This window comes from Aquarana catesbeiana, linkage group LG07 (assembly GCF_042186555.1).
Source record: "Aquarana catesbeiana isolate 2022-GZ linkage group LG07, ASM4218655v1, whole genome shotgun sequence".
Lineage (NCBI taxonomy): Eukaryota > Metazoa > Chordata > Amphibia > Anura > Ranidae > Aquarana > Aquarana catesbeiana.
Window position 1 is genome coordinate 146,510,683 of NC_133330.1, and position 23,694 is coordinate 146,534,376.

A 23,694-nucleotide genomic window follows, 5' to 3' on the forward strand; every position below is an offset into this window, starting at 1 on the left:
GTTTTGTAAAGTATGTATACAATCTTGCAGATGAGTACGAAAACTACTCTGCTTGGGGGAGGTGCACTAGATAAGCACAATGAGAACCATAAAAAAAAAAAGAATATGCAAATAACAGTTTAACCAGCTTAAAAAATAAAAAATCATAGCTCCAGTGTGTTTCTGCTAATCATGTGGAACATGATAATACCTGTTTTCTTAGGGCCGCCCGGTATTGATGCACCGCTGAGGCGACCTATGGACAGGGGGGATCCGCACAAGCCACTTGCGTTCCTGAGCCATGCATGCGTAGAGTCCCCTATATCCCGTCTCCCAGTGCAACAAGGCCAAGACAGCAGTTTCCAAGCCTATAGGACATTTGCCAGGAACGGGCAAGGAGAAATAGGGACACAGACACCATATCAATATAAACATGAACACAGCCCAGCTATAACATGGGCAAGAGAAAATGCGGAAGGGAGTGAAAATCCCCCCCCCCCCCACAAAAAGGAGAACAAAAAATATATAGGCATCCTTGCGGCCTGAGACTGTGCCCCAGGTAAGTAGACCCCATGATGGCGAGATCCATGCGGATCAGCACGCCGCCCCCACCAGTCCCAAGTAGAACTGGATTAAGGGAGCAACGCGCAGACCCGCACGTGCCAAACCCCCGCTGCGACCCCATGAGGCAAAGTATACAATGCAGCCCCACCCCAACCCGCACAGCTCCAAAAAGAAAGATAAAAACAAAAATTTGAAAATAACAAGCGAGGAGACATGCTGGGCCAGGCGGTGCCGCAAAAAGTGAAGAGATAATGAGCCCGTGTGAACACGTCTCCTAGGTATAGTCAAGTTCTTGAGCTGTCATCTTGAATAATCCTGGGTGGGTCGCCAAATCAGGAGAAAACAAAGGATGTTGAAGACATGGAGTACTGTGGGTCTTACCAGTTCCTGTATGTTAGGGAGTGACTAGTCCTCGGAGGATGTCGGATGAGATCTGATGGCTTCTCGGTTAGGCTGGCGAGATCAGGAGCGTTGGACCCTCTGTTGCCGGGGTACAGATGTGTTAGGTGTGTCCTGTGAAAGCAAATAATCAAACCAGTTAGGTATATCCATCGCCGGTCTGGCAATGAAGTGAAACAATACAGGGAGCTGATCCGGCGTGCGAAGGTGAAATTCAGATCCTTGTTTCTTGACTATTAGATGAAAGGGGTGTCCCCAGCGATAAGTGGCGTCTGCCTCACGAATTACATCTAGCGGGGGTCTCATCATCCCTCGCATGACACGCGTTAGCCTAGATATGTCTGGAAAAACATGAATGGTGGCTCCGTCAAAGTCTATCGGGCCCCTCTCCCATGCTAGACGTAAAATATCCTCCTTTATTGTAAAGAAGTGCACTCTGCACAAAACATCCCGGAGGAGATCAGTGTCAGCTGGTATACGCTGTGCAGAGGAAGGGGCCCTGGGGCCCGGTATGCGGTGCACCCTGTCTAATTCCAGGTCTGCGGTGGGTGGTTTCCCCAGGACCTGGTTTAAGATAGCAATGACAGTGGACCGGAGATCGGGGCCCATCGTGGCCTCTGGGATACCTCTGAGGCGTAGATTATTCCGCCTACTCCTGTTCTCGCCGTCGTCGAGTCGCAGGTGGACATCCACAAGATGGCGGCGAAAAGCCCTATGCTCAGACTCCAGGGATGTAATGCGGGCCTCAGTGTCTGCATGGGAGGACTCAATAACAGTTACCCGCTCCTCCACAGTGTCCACCTGCTGCTTTAAATCATGCAGTTCCCTGGTGAGGGCATTAACATTTGAAGTGGCCATGGCATTTAGGTCCTGTTTAGAGGGTAGGCCTGACACTATGTCCCTCAGTGAGCCCTCCACCAGGCCGCAGCCATCCCCTGTGCCCTCTGATGGTGATGGAGCGTCCGCAAACGGGATGGCGGGAGACTGTATGGACGAGGGTGCCCTGTGTGATAAGGGTGGAAAGTCCTCCTCAGCTGCGGGGTTAGCTGGCTGTGTGCCCCTCTTACTTGTAGCAGCAGTGTGCGCCGTGGAGACTCGTGGCGGCGCCATCTTGTTCCGTCCGGCCGGAGAGGAAATCGGCTGTTGCCTCAGGAAATAATGGGTGATTTCGGGTCCCCTCCGTTCCTCGATGGCCGGTGGGTGTTTGCGGCCCCCTGGCATGTGAAGCTGGCTTGACTGTTCGGTTCTGCGGGTGATTCTCAGCCCGTTCTAGTGCAGAGCTCCCGGCGGTGCGTCCTCACGCTTCCATAGCTAAGCCACGCCCCGTGTACATATTTTTTAAGTTGTTCTCCTTCACAGCCACTTTCTCCCACTCCTCTGTCCATCTACAGAGCATAATAAAAACTTTCTACAGACCTCAATCAGTGTGTCACTGTTCCCCCCTCCTCCTCCTGTGTGTGTGTGTGTGTGTGTGTGTGTGTGTAAGAGCGGAGAAGGAAGAGGCAGCTTTGATCCACCATGCTGAAACAGGCTGCCGTTGGGGAGGTGAGACACATCAGATGGTCGAGCAGACTTGACACTCTCAGTGCAGTCCGGTCTGAATAATGTGTCCGGGTCTCAGGCAGATGAAAACCCGAACACATCATTCAAAAACCAGACTGTCTAGGAGGAAACTGGACAGGTGGTAACCCTATTTGGAGTTCTTTTACTGCTTCAGGTCCTGGTCAACTACGAATTCTGCATTATATCAAGGTATGCTTGTTGAGAATTTGAGGCCATCTGCTTAAAGTTGAACTAGAAATCAGAACCATGTCTACCAACAATATAACGATGTGAAGCATACTATCAAATTCACCAAGGAATGGCTCAAAAAAGAGCACTGGAGGGTTAGTTCTGGCCCAGTGAAAGCACTGATTTAAATCCCATTAAAATGTAATGATGGACAACAAGTGTATATCATGATGCACAGTCTAATCTCCTCTATGCTACCAATGAATCCACTTGAAACCAATCTTAATCAGAAACCAGAGGGGTTGCTGGCTACGGAGGTTTAACCATTCCTCACTTTATCTGAAATAATTAAAAAAATTTTGGTTTTAAATATACTTCATTACAGGACTGCACCATGAGGCTTGCTCACCAATTGAGCAGTCCTCAAGCCAAGTAAGCAACCCTGTTCTCCCAATGGGTGCAAGTCCATGGGTCCACTTGCAGACTCTCACAGGGTGGCTGAAGGATGCCCAAAAAATAAATTTTGAATGCTACTACATTCATTGCAGGATGTGTGGAGTCTGGGAGAAGCGTCCCCTCTCTTATTTTCCTTTCTTCTTGGTTATTATTTTTATCTTCATTCTCTTTTTCTTTTTCTGCTTCTTCGTGTGCCTTGGCCATCCAGGACTCTCCCTCCTGATTGGCTGAGACACAGCAGTGGCGCCATTGGCTCCTGCTGATGTAAATAAAGTCTGTTAGCCAATCAAGAGAGAGAGGGGGTGGGGCCAAACTGCAACATCATGTCTGAATAGACACACATAGTTGCGGCTCGGCTCGGGTATCCCCATAGCAAGCTGTTTGCTGTGGGGGCACTTGGCAGGAGGGAGGGGCCAGGAGCACCAAAGAGGAACCCAAGAAGAGGAAGATCTGTGCTGCTCTGTGCAAAACCATTTTACAGAGCAGGTAAGTATAACATGTTTGTTATTTTTAAAGAAAAAAAAAACACGAGACTTTAGTATCACTTTAAGAGCGGATGTTAAATTTATACAGTGATCATGTATTAGCAATAAATACATTTATTTAAACATATTATTAAATTAGATCTTCTATTGTACTTAATAGTTACTATGCTCTCCACTGTCTTTGGTACCTATTCAAAGAATAATTAATTCTGTTCCAATCAATCTCATTCTAAAATTGCAGAATAAGCCAGCTGCAATTCCTGATTTTGATTGTATTACCTGTATTATCTTTGGCATATCTTGCGTAACTGAGAAGACAATTTATGTCATTAAGCACTTCAGCCCCAGAAGATTCGGCTGCTGAATGACTGGGCCATTTTTTGCTATTCGGCCCTGCGTTGCTTTAACTGACAATTATGCGGTCGTGCGACGCTGCACCCAAACAAAACTGATGTCCTTTTTTCCCACAAATAGAGCTTTCTTTTGGTGGTATAAGATCGCCTCTACGGTTTTAATTTTTTGCGCTATAAACAAAAAAATAGCGACAATTTTGAAAAAAACAGTATTTTGTACTTTTTGCTATAATAAATATCCCCATTTTTTTATAAAAAAAGCAAATTTTTTCTCAGTTTAGGCTGATGTGTATTCTTCTACATATTTTTGGTAAAAAAAAAAAAAATCGCAATAAGTGTATATTGATTGGTTTGTGCAAAAGTTATAGTGTCTACAAAATAGGGGATAGATTTATAGCATTTTTATTATTATTATTATTATTTTTTTTACTAGTAATGGCGGCGATCTGCGTTTTTATTGGGACTGCGACATTATGGCGGACACATATGACACATTTTTGGGACCATTGGCAATTATACAGCGATCAATGCTATAAAAATTACTGTAAAAATGTCACTGGCAGGGAAGGGGTTAACACTAGGGGGCGATAAAGGGGTTAACTGTGTTCCCTCTATGTGTTTCTAACTGTAGGGGGAGGGGACTGACCTAGAGGAAATGACAGATCGTGGTTCCTAGCTATTAGGAACTCACGATCTGTCACTCCTCACAGAACAGGGATTTGTGTGTTTACATACACACGTCCCTGTTCTGCCTCTCATGCCCGCAATCATGACCATCGGCCACGAGCATCAGCACCCCTGCAGTGCAGCGGGTGCGTGCGCGTGCCTCTGGCGGTGCAGGTGCGCCTGCTATCCTGATCCTGCGAGCCAACAAATAGCTACGGTGGCTCGCGGGAATGCCGACCTGCCGCAGTATAATGACAGTGGCTGGTCGGCAAGCAGTTAATATACACTCCTCATAGCTTTAAGGCTCGTACACACCATAAGAAAATTGGGCGAACATTTTCCTCCAAAGAATTTTCGTATAGTGTGTACACAACTTTCGACAGCCAATTCTGACTTTTCGTACGAAAATTCCCGAAGGGACAAACTCCCAAATTTTTCTCATTAGGGAACAAAAGGAACGTTTTTCATTTAATGTGTACCATTTTTGTATGATTTTCGTACAAGAAAATCAGAAAAGAAAGACTGCACATGATCAGAAACAATAAACAACAAAAAAAAAGCCTTTGTCGTACGAGAATTTTTGTACAAATCTTTGTTCATCGGTTCTGATTTGCTGTGAAACAATGAGGAAAATTGCACGATCGTTCTCACGATTTTCTTATAGTGTGTACCCCACTTTAGCCTATGTGTCCATGCACACATAGGCTTTTAGCAAGGTTTAGTGGCAGGAGCTTTTAGACAAAACGCTTGAAGCTACTAGAAGCTGCTTACAGCTTCTAAAAGCTGCTAAACATTAGTGCTTTAACATTAATTCATTTCAATGATCAGAATACATGATTTATTCTGGCCAATTAAATAAATTAACGTCCAAGATCTTGATGCCTGTAAAAGCTCCTAAAAGCTTGTAAAAGCTTTAGGCGCTTTTACATGCGTCAGACTTTTTTTCTGCAAAAACGCTGCTGGCTTCTAGGAAAGTTAAATAAACATCCTTAGTGCATGAGGCCTAAATACCAAAAACATATACATTTACAGGTGACATTATGATTAAATGTAGCGTCCCCATCACAATGTTTGCCATAGCCGAAAACCTGTTGAATTTTGCCTCCCTCTCCCTCTCCAGTCTGGCACAAACTCCTAACAAGCTGTTCCCTGTTAATTTTAATTGCTCCTCCTGGGACATTCTTCAAACAAGACTGTTATCAGAGCCATTAGAGAAGAGTAGCAACAGCAAAAGATTCTAATGCAGTAAGGAATCTGCAAGGAAGGAGAAGGGATTAATCAACAAATATTAGAAATGGAAATTGAATATGGCTTCCTCTAGCTGCTGCTTGTTGCATACATACTTTATATGTTACGTAAATATTATGTCCTTCACAGAACAAGCAAGTTTCTTTACAATTCTGCCATATTACAGGAACCTTTTTCTAAGTTGGAGCGTCTTAAGTCGCTCCTATTAGAACGGTTCCGTAGTACAGAACGCAACGCAACTTGTCAGGCGGCTAAGTCGCCTGACAAGTCGCCCCTGTGTGAACCGGGGCTTAGGCCTCATGTACACTGCTGCTGGTAAACGGACCTTCAGAGGCAGTTGGAAGCATTTTTTCAGCTGCCCCTGGACTCATCCAATGTTAGCGTATGTGTACATGTACACAGGGTCGTTTAATGTCGTTTTTAGGCAGTTGCGTTTAGAGGCTTTCCTTTGAAGGCAAAAAAATGGGTTCAGACGCCGATGTTTCCGACGTTTCCGAGGTGAGATGCGCCGGCATTTAGGCGTGTTTTCGTTTAGAAGCGTTTTTAAAGGTGCCCTATTTTATTTGAGGGTCTAATGATGTTATATTAAATAAACGCTCCTAGATGCAAAACACAGCTAAACGGACGTTTTTAAACGCAGGTTTCAAGCTGTCAAGAAAAACGTTCAGAAGAGGTTACCTGAGCGTCCTGTGTATATTAGGCCTTAGGGGTTTATTTATGTTTTCACCCAAGACTCACACAAGTTTTACCCAGGATTCACACATTTTCCCAGTTTAAATAAAGTCTGAATCTTGAGTGAACTTTGTACAACTCATGCATAGTTGCCAACATTGCAAAAAAAAAATTTGGGACACTTTTTTGCATGTAGGCGGAGCCTGCTATAATTAGGGGGCGTGGCATTCGTTTGTGGGCAGAGCATACTGTAACAGAAAAATGTGGAGCGCGAAGAAAAAAATGGGCGTGGCTTGAGCACAATAGTGGGCATGTCTTAAATGGGCATGGCTCGGAAGGGGTGTGGTATGAGATGAATGAGGGATGGAGGGAGAAAGAAAGAAAGAGGGAGAGAAAGAAAAAGAAAGAGAGAAAGAAAAAGAGAAAGAAAGAGGGATGGAGGGACAGCAGGCCCAGATCCTACACAACAATAGAAATATGTGTATTCCAGAAAGTTTAACAAATCAGCGGATAAAGATACTCCAAACACCTGGTGTTGGCGCTTCAATCATCCAGGCACCATGGTTGTTATGGTGTCAGGATGATTGAAGTGCATCATTTCTATAATTACATTGTAATATAGAATGAAATTATTTAACTCACCATAATGCAGAATCAGTGGGAACCCTGAGCATGTCACCTGCCACGTAGCCTGCCACCAGATGCCATCAGGTGTCCCCAGCGGAGTCCTCCCTTACATCAGGCATTTCCAGCTGACTCCTCCCTTATATAAGGCATTGCCAGCAGAGTCCTCCCTTACATCAGGCATTGCAGTGGAGTCCCCCCTTACATCAGACATTGCCAGCAGAGTTCCCCCTTACATCAGACATTGCAGCGGAGTCCCCCTTACATCAGACATTGCAGCAGAGTCCCCCCTTACATCAGACATTGCAGCGGAGTCCCCCCTTACATCAGACATTGCAGCGGAGTCCCCCTTACATCAGGCATTGCAGCAGAGTCCCCCTTACATCAGGCATTGCAGCGGAGTCCCCCCTTACATCAGGCATTGCAGCGGAGTCCTCCCTTACATCAGGCATTGCAGCGGAGTCCCCTTACATCAGACATTGCAGCGGAGTCTCCCTTACATCAGACATTGCAGCAGAGTCTCCCCTTACATCAGGCATTGCAGCGGAGTCCCCCTCACATCAGACATTGCAGCGGAGTCTCCCTTACATCAGACATTGCAGCGGAGTCCCCCTTACATCAGACATTGCAGCGGAGTCCCCCTTACATCAGGCATTGCAGCGGAGTCCCCCATTACATCAAACATTGCAGCGGAGTCCCCCCTTACATCAGACATTGCAGCGGAGTCCCCCCTTACATCAGACATTGCAGCGGAGTCCCCCCTTACATCAGGCATTGTAGCGGAGTCCCCCCTTACATCAGGCACTGCCAGCAGAGTCCTGTCTTTACACCAGGCATCCCCCAATGGAGTCAGGCATTCCCAGCAGTGCAGAATGGGACAAAATAGCCGGGTGGCTGCCAATAGCAATTGAGCTGCGGTGCCGCTCACCCCACCCCCTTCCCACATCAGGTCGCAGCGGGGCTGGAGGTGGGCGGTACCACAGCTCAAATTCTATTGGCAGTCACCCGGCCATTACTAAATAGTAATTTGGCCTCCGGGAAAATGGCGGCCAGTGGAGACATTGTCTCCGTCGGCCACAGACCTCTAGCGGCGGGCAGCGGCGGCGGCAAAAAAAAATTGGTAAAATTAGAATTTCACGGGACATTTCCCGGGAATGGCTAAATCCGGGAAATGGGGCTAAATCCCGGGAATGTTCCGGGAAATTTGTGACAGTTGGCAAGTATGCTCATGGGTGAAAAAATAATGAATAAACATACCTCTTATCTCCTTGTTAGTCCTCATGTACACTGCAGCTGCTAAACTCACGTTTAGGAAGAACTGGGCATTTTTTTCAGCAGCCCCTGAACTCTCCTCAATGTTATCTTATGTGTACATGTACACTCATTTGTTTAGTAGTTTAGAGGCAGTTGAGGTTACTGGCATTTTTTGAAAGCAGAAAAATCGTGTTCAGGACTGTAGTTTATCAGTATTTCAAACGCCAAATGCTTGTAAACGAGTGTAAGCACGGTAACCCGCGCTTATGCGCATTTGTGTTTTTAAGCCTTTTTAAAGCGGATCATGTAAAATGTGGAAAAAAACATAATTTTCACCATATACTGTTGCCTGCAAGCAAGGTGAGAGGGTGAGAGAGAGATGGGGGAGAGAGGGGGGGAGGGAGAGAGCATTGGGAGAGAGTGAGGGAGATGGGGGAGAGATAGAGGGGGAGGGATAGAGAGAGAAGGGGGGAGGGAGAGAGCGATGGGGGAGAGTGAGGGAGATAGAAGGGGGGGAGAGAGAATGGGGGGGGGGTGGGAGAGACTCACACTGCTCTCTCTGCTGCTGCTCTCTCTTCTCTCACAGAATGGCTGAAATAGTTAATACTTGTTTTTCATGCATTGTGGGCTTTTGTTTTGTTTTTTATCATGGAAAGCAACAATAGCTATAAAAAACAGACTAGTCTTAACCCCACCCCCCGCTCCCTCATGTGGGGCTTTTAACTGGGTCATAGTTTAGGAAGGTGGTGCAGGCTTTCTAATCAAATCATCACTGTAATTAGCTATCACAGTGGTCACATGATCAAGAGCTCATTCCACCAGCTCCAGATCACAGACTGGGAGCTATCTGACAGTTTGGTCACTGTGTGTGGAAGCACAGCACCATAAATGCATATGTGTGATATGTGCGCATTAAGATGCGCCCTCTCTACTGCTGCACATATGTGTTACGTGGTCAGCAACAGGTTAAGATGTAAAGTGTAAAAGGAAAATAAAAACAAACCACATTTTTTGACATATGTATGTCATTGCAATTAAATTGCTTGATTACAATTTAAAAAAATATATGTTATTGAATTAAAAAAAAAAAAAAAAAGAAGAGAAGTGGAGATGCTTTTCATTCTGAACACTAAGGGCCCACATTTTTTTTTCATAACACTCTTACTAAACATTTTGAAAAGGGATATAAGTCAAGTACAAGGTACATACAGCCAATGTCATTAAAAGAGAAGTATGGGTATTCTTTTTATTGTAAAATCATACTTACCTAGGTGGATGCAGCATCGGTTTGATGCTGCATCTGTCCCCCGTCGGCTCTAAGATTGAGAACCGAGCAATAAAACACCACTGATTGCTAAGATCTGAGAGTTCTGCCCCCCCCCCCCCGCATTTACTGGAGTGCTGGGCTGTGGAGTAGGCGGGAGTGACTGGCTCAGACTCTCAGCGGCTCGCTGGGAAGCTGAGCTGTGTGCTGGTCTAGGCATGTGGGTGGATCCCGACCATATGGTCATAATCTTTCCCAAGCCTGGACCGGCTCTGTGACATCAGCCAGCAGTGGGCTTCAGCCTGCTGTCTGCTGAAAATGGGTCACAGGAGTGCAGAACAAACTGCACTCCTGTGATGCACAGCAGACATACAGCCAAACAAGCTCTTTTGCTTTTTTCGGCCGCGGTGCCAGACCCGGAAAAAGAAAAAAAAAGCTCTGGCCGCAACAAAAGCCAACCGCCTACTGCCTGCTCCGCCATTTGACAGTTCTTACAGAGGAGTTCCGTGCCCCCATGAAAAAAAAAATTAAATAAAAGTCAGCAGGTACAAATACTGTAGTTGCTGACTTTTAATATCAGAACACTTACCTGTCCAGGGTTCCCGCGATATCGGCACCCAGCTGAATTTCAGATCGGCTCTCCGGTGCTGCCGCCTCTATTCATGATAAGGGAACCCTACTGCACATGCTCAGTGGCGGAAAAGGAGGCAGGGGGGCCAAACTTCCAAAGGATGGTGCCGCAGCGCTGTCTTCCGGAAGCGGGGACAGGAACCTGTAAAAAACAGTTACCAGTTCCCCCCTCCCCACTGAAAGGTGCCAAATGATGCATCAGAGGGGGAAGGGAGGAGTCAGGTAAGCGGAGGTTCCACTTTTGAGTAAGGGACAATGCCACCAGGTGATGTTGCCAGGTGGCTCCGCCCCTTACCTATTTAAGAACTGTCAGATGGCAGAGCAGGCAGACGGTAGTTAGCCTTCATCGCGGGTGGAGATTGATTTCTTTTTTCAGGTCTGGCGGTGCGGCGGGTGTTGTGATTGATGATGGTTGTACATCACTGCGGCAGGTTGGTACCCCTGGGTGAGCCGCCGTAGCTGTACGTCGGCCGCTTTAAGTGCATTTGGGGGCACTCGGCGGTGGTCGCGATGTCCACCAGGCATCCGCGATGACTCCTGAGAGAGACAGAACGGAGGTCTGTCAATGTAAATAGACAGATATCCATTATGTCAGGGGTGAGGAGACTGATCAGTTGTTCCTAATGCTTAGGAACAACAATACGTCTCCTCCCCCAGGCAACCCCATCCCCCCACAGTTAGAAACACCCCCTAGGTAACACATTTAACCCCTTGATCGCCCCCTAGTGTTAATCCCTTCCCTGCCAGTGTAATTTGTACAGTAATCAGTGGCCATTTATAGCTCTGATCGCTGTATAAATGTCAACGATCCCAAAAAAGTATCAAAAGTGTCCAATCTGTCCGCTGCAATGTCACAGTCCCGATAAAAATCACAGATCGCCGCAATTACTAGTTAAAAAAATGTATAAAAAAAATGCCATGCCATGCCAACTTTTGCGCAAACCAATAAATATACACTTATTGCAATTTTTTTTTTTACCAAAAATATGTAGAAGAATACATGAATACATATCGTACTAAACTGAGGAAGAAATTTTTTTCTGGGGGGGATATTTATTATAGCAAAAAGTAAAAAATATTGTGCTTTTTTTCAAAATTGTCGCTTTTTTTTGTTTATAGCACAAAAAATAAAAACTGCAGAGTGTCATGGTTATGCAATAGTTTTCTCTGTCAGCTTACCTGTCCCCATGTGTTCATTTCTAAAGACCAGCTGCCTCTCACCTGACTGGTTTTATAACCTCTCCTCTAAGCATGGCCCCACCCCAGGCCCTATCAGGGAACCCTATATTAACCTGTACACTGCAAGCCAGCAGTGCCGATCAAGCATTGTGTGTTAGCCTCCGTGTGTACTTGCTGTGTTTCCTACGTCTGATTTCTGTTACCGACTTTGGCTTGTTCCAGACTCTCCCTGTCTGCTTGTTACCCTGACCTTTGGCGTGTTATGTTTATCCTTGTCTGCTAGTTGCCCTGACCTTTGGCTTACCCCTTACTTCCCTGTTGTTCCTGCCTGCTGCCTCCTTCCTCTTCTCCTGTAAGTCTATGGTGAGCGTGAGCTGTAAGACCCTGGGGGCCGCGACCTGGAGCCAGACTGCAGCACAGTCCATCCTCATCACTAGAGGCTCTGGTGAACACCCGCTGGCTCTTAGACTCCGCGCCCTGGGGAATCTATGTTCTAACTCCCATTGGGATCCATGTTAGTTATCCTGTAGACCTGCTTCCTGAACCTTCCAGGGTTCAATCCGCAGCAGTCAGTCCTAGGGTCCACTACCTTAGCGGTGCACTTCCGACTTCTACAGAGTGCATCTGTCACCTGGTCTCAGGTGACCTGACAGTTTGATCAGCCATGGAACCGGCTGATGTGCCGCAACCCACAGATGATCCGTTGCAGGGCTTAGTTCGCAGACTTTTGACCCAGGAATCGCATCAGACCCAAGTGATGCGATTCCTTCAGGATTTGGCATCCCGTTTTGAACAAGCTCAGGCCTCATTATGACCCCCAGTTTAACAACCTCAACCGCTATCTGCTGCTGCACCTATCGCACCAGTCGCAGCCACACATTCATTACAACTGCCAGCTCCGGCCCGTTTCTCTGGGGACTTCAATGCTTGCAGGGGGTTCCTTAGCCAGTGCACAATTCATTTTGAACTTCAGCCCCAAAACTTCCCGTCTGATCGGGCGAAAGTAGCCTATATTATATCCCTCCTGTCCGGCGAGGCGCTAGCTTGGGCTGCCCCTCTGTGGGAACTGAATGATCCAGTGGTTTCTAGCCTGTCTGATTTCTTGAAACTTTTTCGGAATATCTTCGAGGAACCGGGTCATGTCTCCTCAGCGGCTAGTGCTCTTTTAAGTCTCTGTCAAGGGTCCGCTTCTGTGGGACAGTATGCTCTTCAGTTCCGTATCCGCACAGCTGAATTGAGCTGGAATAATGAGGCCCTAGTTGCAACCTTTTTACATGGCCTCTCTGATAGAGTGAAGGATGAATTAGCAGGAAGATCCCTTTCTGCTGATCTAGACGGTGTCATCACCTTGTGTAACCAGATTGATATTCGCTTTCAGGAGAGGGCCCTGGAAAAAAGACGACAGCACTCCCCGTTCCTTAGGCAGCTTGAGCTCCCAGTCCCTTCTCTTCAATCCGAGGAGCACCCCCTGCCTGCTGAGGAACCTATGCAGCTGGGCTGGACCAAGTTGTCTCCTGAAGAACGCGCTAGGTGCAGAACTCTGGGCCTGTGCCTCTATTGTGGGGCCAAAGGTCATTTTCGTGACACTTGTTCTCTTCGTCCGGAAAAACGATCGGGGCTAATACATCTGGAAGGTGGAGTATTAGACCCTGAAGTATCACCTTCACCTTCTCGTCTTCTTCTTTCTGTGTTCCTTCATGTCGGCGCTTCCTTTCGTTCGGTCTCGGCACATCTGGATTCCGGAGCTGCTGGCAATTTCATGGATTGGGAAACTGCATCTTCCATTAGACTTACCCTTTTGCCCCTTTCAACGCCATTGGTGGTCTTGGCGATTTATGGCACTGTTCTCCCAGGGGGTCCTATCCGCTTCCAGACTCTCCCTGTTAAGATGTCAGTAGGGACACTCCACCAGGGGTGGATATCCTTCCTTGTCTTACCTAAGGCTTCATCTCCTATCATATTAGGTCTTCCTTGGTTACAGTTCCATTCTCCACACATTGACTGGACTGCTGGACGGATCCTGGCTTGGGGTTCCTCCTGTTCCTCTTCCTGCCTACTCAAGGTTACCCCAATAGAGAAACTCCCTGTTGCCACTATCCCAGTATCTTCTGCTCTTCCTGCTGCATATAGTGAATTCTGGAATGTCTCCTACAATAGTCGGGCTGAGGCACTCTCTAGGTCATGTGGCACTCTGGATGAGGAGCCCACCTGAGAACTTGAGCCGATCATTCACTCCAGTTTGCATGGTCATTTACCTTTGCCTGTTCCTATACCCCCTTGGACGCACACCCAGGCTGACTCATCTACCAGTTCCACAGTCGCTACGCCCTGTGATGCGATTCTGGTGGTCGCTGCACCTAGCAATGCTGTTCAGTCGGCCTCTGCACCAGTTCAGCCTATGCCCAGTGAAGCTATCCAGCTTGACTTCTCTGACACATCACTTTCTAACCAACCTGGTCTCAGGGATCCACTGACTTCTGCCCAATCTGATGATCCTGTGCTGGATGTCCAGCTCATCTTTAAAGGGGTTGTAAAGGTAATTTTATTTTTTTTTTAAAAATAACTAACATGTCATACTTACCTTCACTGTGCAGCTCGTTCTGCACAGAGTGGCCCCGAACCTGCTCTTCTGGGGTCCCTCGGTGGCTGTTTCAGCTCCTCCCCGCAAGAAATAACCACCTTAATGCGAGCTCCCTCGCATGGTGGTTAGTTGTTGCGGGCGCGCTCCCGTGATACAGCCGGCGGCTATAGCCGCTCGCTGTATCACTCAGCCCCGCCCCCCGGCGCGCCGCGTCATCGGATGTGATTGACAGCAGCGCGAGCCAATGGCTGCGCTGCTTTCAATCCATCCACTGCAGCCAATCAGCGACCAGGCTGAGCTGCGATAGAGATGACGAGAACGAGCAGCGGAGATTCGAGGTGTCAGGTAAGTAAAACGGGGGGGCTGGGGGCGGCGGTATTGTCAAAAGTTTTTTCACCTTAATGCATATAATGCATTAAGGTGAAAAAATTTTTACCTTTACAACCCCTTTAAGGGTCTGGGGGACCCTGCTCAGACTCCTAATGGTCTTCTTATGCCTTTACCCATTCCTAAGAAGCCTTTAGCCCTTAATAAGTCCTCTCGTCCTCTCCCTACCTCGGTTTCGGTCTCTGAGGATAATCTTAAGTACGAAGTTAGTCAAGTTCTCAATTCCCGGCGCCATAGAGGCATTCTTCAGTACCTCGTACATTGGGAAAGGTTTGGTCTGTTGTGGAAAATTTAATTTATTTATGTTGTGGTTAAGTACAGCGCTGCGCTAAAAGGAGTGAACAGCAGCCAACACACCTGTAGACTCAGGGTTAAACTAACATTAAAAATTCAAAAAGTGTGGCGCTATAAGCTCCATATATAAAAACTAAAGAATGAACACTCTAAAATATTGAGTGATTATAGGACAAACATTTCAGTGTAAACCAAAAGGTGCTTATGTGAAGGGAATGTGATTGGTAAACAAAACTAAAATACATTCATTTAATCCACTAATAAGTGAAAAAAAACATCACAAAATAATAATATGAATAAAGTCCATGTCATAATAAGTGAAAAAACTGTGATGATAGTGCATAAACGATGATGGACAGGTGTTTCCTGGGCATGCGGAAGGGTTGTTTAGACCAAGCAACCTGGTAGGTGAATGGACCACATGGAGACCAAACGTGCACAAAGGATTGGAATCAGTGCCAGAACCGTCACCAGGAATTATAGAGGCTTACCAGAAATATTGGCCTGAAATAGCATATGCCAAAACAGGTCAAAAAGGCTTGATGACCGACAGGTCTGAATGTGACAGCTGGTCAGATGTCGTCGTCACACAGAGAAGGGGAAAGGAAATCAGCACGGCTTCCTCTTCACTGGGTACACCATAGGCCAATAATATGTGTGGCATGTGAGGGAAAAACACTCACATAGCGTGATAACGTTTTTAAACTTGGATTTATTAAAAAATGAATAAAAACAGACTCACATTTTTGAAGAAGAAAACAGCATGTAAATCGTAAAGCGGTAGTCATGAGAGGTCCACCCAACATGTTTCAACTAAACAGTCATCATCTTGACCCCAGATGATGACTGTTTAGTTGAAACATGTTGGGTGGACCTCTCATGACTACCGCTTTACGATTTACATGCTGTTTTCTTCTTCAAAAAATGTGAGTATGTGTTTATTCATTTTTTAATAAATCCAAGTTTAAAAACGTTATCACGCTATGTGAGTGTTTTTCCCTCACATGCCACACATATTATTGGCCTATGGTGTACCCAGTGAAGAGGAAGCCGTGCTGATTCCCTTTCCCCTTCTCTGTGTGACGACGACATCAGACCAGCTGTCACATTCAGACCTGTCGGTCATCAAGCCTTTTTGACCTGTTTTGGCATATGCTATTTCAGGCCAATATTTCTGGTAAGCCTCTATAATTCCTGGTGACGGTTCTGGCACTGATTCCAATCCTTTGTGCACGTTTGGTCTCCATGTGGTCCATTCACCTACCAGGTTGCTTGGTCTAAACAACCCTTCCGCATGCCCAGGAAACACCTGTCCATCATCGTTTATGCACTATCATCACAGTTTTTTCACTTATTATGACATGGACTTTATTCATATTATTATTTTGTGATGTTTTTTTTCACTTATTAGTGGATTAAATGAATGTATTTTAGTTTTGTTTACCAATCACATTCCCTTCACATAAGCACCTTTTGGTTTACACTGAAATGTTTGTCCTATAATCACTCAATATTTTAGAGTGTTCATTCTTTAGTTTTTATATATGGAGCTTATAGCGCCACACTTTTTGAATTTTTAATGTTAATTTATGTATGTTGTCAGATGCCCCCCAGTGTCAGTTTTGCTGCAATACTCTCATTTGAGGGTATTCGCACATACAGATGCTGGTGGAAGACCATTGGATGCGGAAACCTTCCTGTGGACACGGCGGATCTGTTTGCTTTTTCAAGGATGTCTGTTTATGTCTCTCCAAGGACCTGGCCACTCCATGGCGACCACATTTCAACTCCTAAGTAAACAAGTTTGCGTACTTTGGGAACCATAGTATAACCATACAATATTATGGCCCACTGGGCCATGGTATGGTACAGCTCGCATCACTGGTAGCCGCGGGAATGTGCACACGGTTGTGTTCAAAGCCATGTGCTTGCTGCATGGTTTTGCACACCACCATCTGCACACGTCACTACTGCTTTTATATTTGATTATATGCATGTGTGTCATTGGGTCTTTTGAATGAATACAAGTGTCTGATTGGCTGATTCTGAAGTCAGCAGTCTTCTTTGTTATCCGTGTGTTTAGTATAAATATAAGCCACTTGGCTATTTTGCTGAGGATTTTACACTGAGCCTGAAGTGATACCAACGTCTGTTTGTATTACTAGGAGAGAAAGAAAGGCGCGCTTTCCCGGCATTATATAAGAGAGCTTTTTGTGCTTTTAAGCGCAAAGAAATTATATGCTTATAGGGAGAAGCTTAGATTTTCCCGGACAGGGCCTGAGGAGAGGTCTTGGATCACTGCATCTGAGATCTTTGCGCCTCGTCTGTTGAGGAGGTTTCATTTGGAGTTTCCTTTTAAGCCAGGGCCCAGGTGGGGGAGGGGGAGGCCTCATAAGAGTGGGGGTACTGTCATGGTTATGCAATAGTTTTCTCTGTCAACTTACCTGTCTCCATGTGTTCATCTCTAAAGACCAGCTGCCTCTTACCTGACTGGTTTTATAACCTCTCCTCTAAGCATGGCCCCACCCCAGGCCCTATCAGGGAACCCTATATTAACCTGTGCACTGCAAGCCAGCAGTGCTGATCAACCATTGTGTGTTAGCCTCCATGTGTACTTGCTGTCTTTCCTACGTCTGATTCCTGTTACCGACTTTGGCCTGTTCTCGACTTTCCCTGTCTGCTTGTTACCATGACTTTTGGCATGTTATGTTTATCCTTGTCTGCTAGTTGCCCTGACCTTTGGCTTACCCCTTACTTCCCTGTCGTTCCAGCCTGCTGCCTCCTTCCTCTTCTTCTGTAAGTCTATGGTGAGCGTGAGCTGTGAGACCCTGGGGACCGCGACCTGGAGCCAGACTGCAGCACAGTCCATCCTCACCACTAGAGGCTCTGGTAAACATTCGCTGGCTCTTAGACTCCGCACCCTGGGGAATCTATGCTCTAGCTCCTACTGGGATCCATGTTAGTTATCCTGTAGACCTGCTTCCTGAACCTTCCAGGGTTCAATCCGCAGCAGTCAGTCCTAGGGTCCACTACCTTAGTGGTGCACTTCCGACTCCTACAAAGTGCATCTGTCACCTGGTCTCAGGTGATCTGACACAGAGGTGATCAAATACCACCAAAAGAAAGCTCTATTTGTGGGGAAAAAAGGACATCAATTTTGTTTGGGTACAGCGCCGCACGACCGTGCAATTGTCAGTTAAAACAACGCAGTGCCGTATTGCAAAAAATGGCCTGGTCATTAAGGGGGCAAATCTTCCGGAGTCTAAGTGGAATTTTAAAAAAATGTGTGTGTGTGTTTCTAGTTCTTTTTGACACTTTTTTGGTGAATGGGTTGTACCCCATACTCATTCACATGGGGGAGTGGAATCTGGGGCCCCCCTGTTATAGGGGGCTTCCAGATTTCGATAAGCAGACCCCCACAATCACAGCCCAGCGTTGTTGGGAAGAGGCCCTTTTCCCCATCAACATGGGCACAAGGTGCTTTAGGGTGGGGGGGCAGACCTCCCCATGTTGAGGGCATGTGGCCTGGTATGGTTCAATAGGGGGAGTGCTCGCCCATCCTCCCCCTTTCCTGACCTGCCGGGCTGCATGCTCAGATAAAGGTCTGGTATGGATTTTGGGGGGGACCCCGAGCCATTTTTTTTGTTTACATTTTTGTATTGCCGGAAATGGCTTGCAGTCAGGAAAATCTATTTAAATGTAATTTTCTTTTCTTTATGTAGCGGGCACCTACTTTTATGTAGGTGACCTTTTTGCTAGTTTACAATGTCAGGTAAATTTAGGCAGGCTTGTACCATTACAGCAGGCCTGTTTGTTCATTTGGGATTTGAGTGGCAGGTAGTTTGTATGCGAGTCTCGGCCAATCATTAATTTGTTGGGCGATGTCCTGGGACTTTCATATAAAAGTCGGGTCACCTGGTCAGTAGAGAGTTTTGGAGTTTCCTGTTCGAGCGTGGAGAAGCCAGCCTGGTTCCCGGAGGGGAGAAGTTCCCCCTCCGGGGAGCCAATGGAGCTCCCCCTTGCGAGAAGCGTGGGGAACCGGTCTCCATAGAGGAAGAGACTACACCATACAGCATGTAGTTCGCTGGTGTCGTTGGCCGCCCCTGTGGGGAAGGGAGCGGGCCAGAAAGGATAAAAGGGAACAAAGAATCATTGCGGAAGAAGTAGCAACAAAGCGGAAGGAAACTGGGCGATCGATCGTTTATGAGTGGCACATGGACTATTGATTACGTGAGTGAAAGCCCAAGGGAAGGGTACTGCCAGAAGCTGAGGGATGTTGGTACGCAAGTCAGTGAGACAGGCGGTGATGGCCTGTGACTTTGGGTTCAGCAATGCCCCGGGATTCCAATCAGTCAATCAGGAGGAGTTATTAAGAGTGACTTTGCTTTAGCTCAACTTGGAAGTACCATGCAGAGGGGAAGTAGTGGTAAAAAGGTAGCGGGAAAGCTGCAAACACACATATAGAGATACAGACTGTTCTTGAAATGATTCTAGTTCTTCCATAAGAGACAGTGAAAAGATGATAATGCAACAAAAGAGCATCTCAAAAGAAGTCCTTCTCCTATCCCAGTTCATGTTACTTAATAAAGCAAGAGAAAAAGCATTATGGACTGTGTTTTTGAATTTATGGGCTGCGATGGGTTGGGTGGTAAACGTGAATTATGGATATAACAATTATTTAGCCGCTCCTTCGGGGGTAAGCGCTTCATTTATATATGTTAGTTTTGCTGCAGCAAGTTCTATACATGGTACAGTGTGGGTCCTATAGACTTTAATAGAGTTTGAGGCCTGGGTCCGAACTTTTTACATGTTCGAGAGTTGTAGTGCGAACTGAATCAGGGGATGTTTGGCCCAACTCTAATATTTACTGCTGGAAGGGGCGGTGAGTCAGTGCATGGTAGGCATACCTCCCAACTTTTTGAGATGGGAATGAGGGACACCTATCAGCAAAAGTATGCAGGCATAGGACACACCCCTTGCCATGCCCCCTTATAGGAGAATTGTACGAAAAAAACAAGATCGGTTAAACCCACAAGTGCTTTTTTTACCACTACTATTCCTTTATATTGGCTTTTGGAATTTGCAAATGCAGCAATTTAGAAATCAGATGAAAGGTTAAGTGCTGGGAAACACTTTTTGATAGATAAAAAGTGCATTTTATATACAACTATAGAAATCAGACCAAAATGAGGGACAAATGAGGAGGAATGAGTAGGCGAGGTGAAAGGCAACAAAGTGCACTCCAAAAAAAACGTCCTTTGTGGAATGTTTGGATCTACTAGTCTACTATTCGCCTTAGGTGACACGTAAAATTATTGTGTTGTATGTCAGGTAAACCAATTACACCCTTTGTTTTGGGAAGTGTTAGCCAAGCAAGTTAGAAACAAACAAGTTTATTTACTAAAGGCAAATAGACTGTGCACTTTGCAAGCATTCTGCAAGTGCAGTTGCTCCAGAGATTAGTAAATGAGGTAAAGCTTCACTTTGCAAACAGTACCCAATCACGTGCAAGGGAAATAAAAAGAAAACATTTTTGCTTGCACATGATTGAATGATGGAAGTCAGCAGCATTTACTAAGCTCTGGAGCAACTGCACTTGCCGAGCAAATTAGAAATATTTGACTGGATGGTTTGGTCAAAATCTTACAGTATTGAGAGTATTTAACAACAGACGTGATTTAACAACAGAGTTTACAAGTTGACCACAGTTTGTTATCAATCATTATTTTATGGAAGCTGATTACTTTTCCTGTAAAAAAAGCATGCAGGTTTATCATTTTAAATAGTTCTATTTTTTTTTGGAAGGAGCAGCTGCAAGAATTCTGACACTCAGCTGTCATTCACTCAAGCAGAAGTGAAAACAGCATGGTCAAAAATGGCAAAGAAAGGTACATGCACAGTTTTCTTCCTTGTTTTTGTGTGAAACTGCTGCTTGTATTAATGACAGCTGCTTATCACTATAAGGATTAAGAATCCTTATGCCCGAAGCACTCTGCCTCTGGTTCTCTCCTTGTGATGATTGAAATATTACATGGACCATTTTACAATTACTGTATTTTTAGTGGAGAAAAATATTACAGTTGCAACACTTTTTTTTTAGCTCAGTGTTTTCCAAAACAATCTTGAAGAGCCATTATTAGATCATGTTTTTTTAAGTCTCTTTACAGAATCACAGGGGAAATTTTAGTTGTCCTTTAAAACTGTGACTTGGTAAAATAGGTGTGAAGGTGCCCGAAAGTTTCAAAATCATGACCCCAGTTGTTCTTTAGGACTCTCATAATTAGTAACCTAACCTGTCCATTACTGAGCCTAATCAATCTGTAAAAGAAATAAAGGAATTGTTTTCTATGTTTGGTCAAACCTGTCTTTTCGAAGTGTTAATTATTACTTTGATTGGTAAATCTTGTTTGTTTGTTATTTTTTAGGTTGGAAAGTACAAGGACCGTAGTCTTCAAATGAAATATTATGTGTGGCCAGTATTTGAACTGTACCCAGACTCCGAGGAACATAAAGATGAACATCTGAGCATAGTAACATTAGAGGAAGCTCCTTTTGTTATTGTTGAAGATGTTGACCCGTTAAGTGGAACCTGCATGAGAAACACTGTTCCTTGTCGCAAGCAGATACGTATAGAGTATGTAATATATGTGTTTGATTTGACATTATAACTTCATTTGGTATGCTAACATTAAAAAAAATTAAATAGGAAAGTGAATATCCACTTGGTTGAAGGGATGTAAAGTTGAAGGGGGGAGGGTGTTGAGATTTTGGCAATAATAACCCTATATACAATCAATTATATTGTTTTTGGAGGTTATGTTTAGGATGTGACTGAAAAATTCTTGTTATATACCCAACATCTAGGCAGTGTTTTTTTTATAGTTTCTGCTGTATCTTATGACATTACTTTGATGTATCTACAGGCTGTTTGTGCGTTTGAACAGCAATGTCTTCTGAATTTTGTACTATTACATCCCGGTTAGGGTTGCAATTATCCCCAGTTGTAGTACTAATTTTACTGAACATCAAGACATCTCAGCCTTCCATTGACCTCAAGATAGCCACCATTTCCTGTATTATCTGTAGATGCCAACATTATTTTCTTCCATAATAGAAAAAACTGTGCTTTGCTCGTGCAGGGCACAGCAACGTGTTTGCCTAAAGTACAGCTATGCTTTTGTTACAAATTTCAGCAATTAAACAAATCTATCTTAGAACCTTTCCATTCTGTTGCATGCTCATCCTTTTGTGGTGCTCATATCATCAATGTAGAAACTCGACATATAAATAAATAGAGCTGTACTTGTGCAATAGAGACACTAGAAGTACAGTTTCCCTAAACTATGTATATGGGATGTTACTGTACAGACGTGGCCAGCATCAGAGAAGTTTTTCACAACTGAGCATGTAAACACTGGCTGTCACAAAGAGAAGAACAGGTTGGGGGTTCTTGGTTTACTTACCTTAGAGGCTAGTGTATGTGTTGGTGGCAAGAAAAAACAAAACAAAAAAAACTGCACTATATGCACACCTTGAAAAACAAAATGAAGTGAGCGCTGTATAATAGATAAGCAGCTAGCACACAAAAGTGAATAGAAAACCTTCAATAATCAATAAAACAAAATGTATATACACACCTTTACCTTGTTTCCTCATAGTTCCCTTCAAAATGGGCAAAGAAAATCACCCATATATGAGGGTATGGAAAAACATGTGACTTGGAAGCAAAGACAGCCATTGGCTCCTGCTGCTGTCAGTCAAATTCTGTGAGGAGGGAGTGAGGGACGGGATGAGATGTGCCACACTGTGTGTGTCCATAGATGCACACAGCCCAGCTCAGGATTGAGCCTGCACAAGTGGCCACATAGTAGTCAGCTTACTATGGGGACATTTAAAGAAGAGGGGTAGCTAAGAGCGCTGATGGAGGACTCCAGAAGAGGAGGTTTGGGGCTGATCTGTGCAAAACCATGCATAGAGCAGGTAAGTATATCAGATTTGTTATGTAGCCTTCCTGGCGGTATGATTATGTCAGATTTTTGCGTCTCAAAGCGGTATTATTGTTTTGCATAGAAATTTGGCGTTTTATATTGTAGGCCTTTAATTCTTAGCAATAACACACTTAAATCTGTCCAAACAAGAGTCTAGTAGACATCCCGGGTATGATAAAGTTTGAAACACAAAATCATAAATTATAATATAATAAATAACTATAAGTAATTATAAGAAATAATAATATAATAATAATAAAATTAATTTCCCCACGATTCACTATCGCTCAATTCTGCAAGTCTAATTTACTATCACTGTTTTCTAGCTGGTCTAAAACCACTTTTGACGTAAAGGAACACTTTTTGGTTGCTATGGACAACCTCAAGTTTCCAGGCAGAAACAACAGTATATATAATATAAAACTGCATGCAGGGGTTGTGAAATAATTTCATACAGTAATGTAATCTGTAAGATTACAGTGTACTGTATGTATTATGAATTTTCAATTTTTTTTAATTTGCCGCCAGGCTGCGCCCCCGTGCCTGGCGACGCTCGCAGGGAACGGAGCCCAGCACACAGAGGCATCGGGCGGAGGACAGAGCCCACGGACACAGTGGGCGGACATCGCAGGATCCTGGGGACAAGGTAAGTACACTGCACCAGGATCCTGCAATCCAATCCCGAGTGTGGCTCGGGGTTACCGCTAATGGTACTGAAATTTAACCCCCAGCCACTCTCGGGAAAACCGCCAGGGAGGTTAAAAAAAATCCTTTACAATCACTTTAGGTGGGCTAGTAGATTTAGATGAACTTTTCATAAGTAACTAACCACTTAAAACCCAACTCCTGCTAACACCTGTTAAGTAGTTACAGCATTCATTTCTCTCCTTGTGGGATAAAGGATAGAGGTTTTAGATAAATCAATAAAATCTGACCTGTG

At 45.0% G+C, this 23,694-nt stretch overlaps 1 protein-coding gene across 1 annotated transcript in view; it reads left to right on the forward strand.

Moving 5' to 3' along the window:
- The window catches only part of GRIN2B (glutamate ionotropic receptor NMDA type subunit 2B), a 1,456,453-nt gene that overhangs the window by 1,128,475 nt on the left and 304,284 nt on the right, over positions 1–23,694 (forward strand). Inside the window, exon 6 of the mRNA XM_073592711.1 lies at positions 21,192–21,400. Coding sequence (XP_073448812.1) covers positions 21,192–21,400 — 209 coding nt within the window. The remainder of the gene's footprint in view (positions 1–21,191; positions 21,401–23,694) is intronic.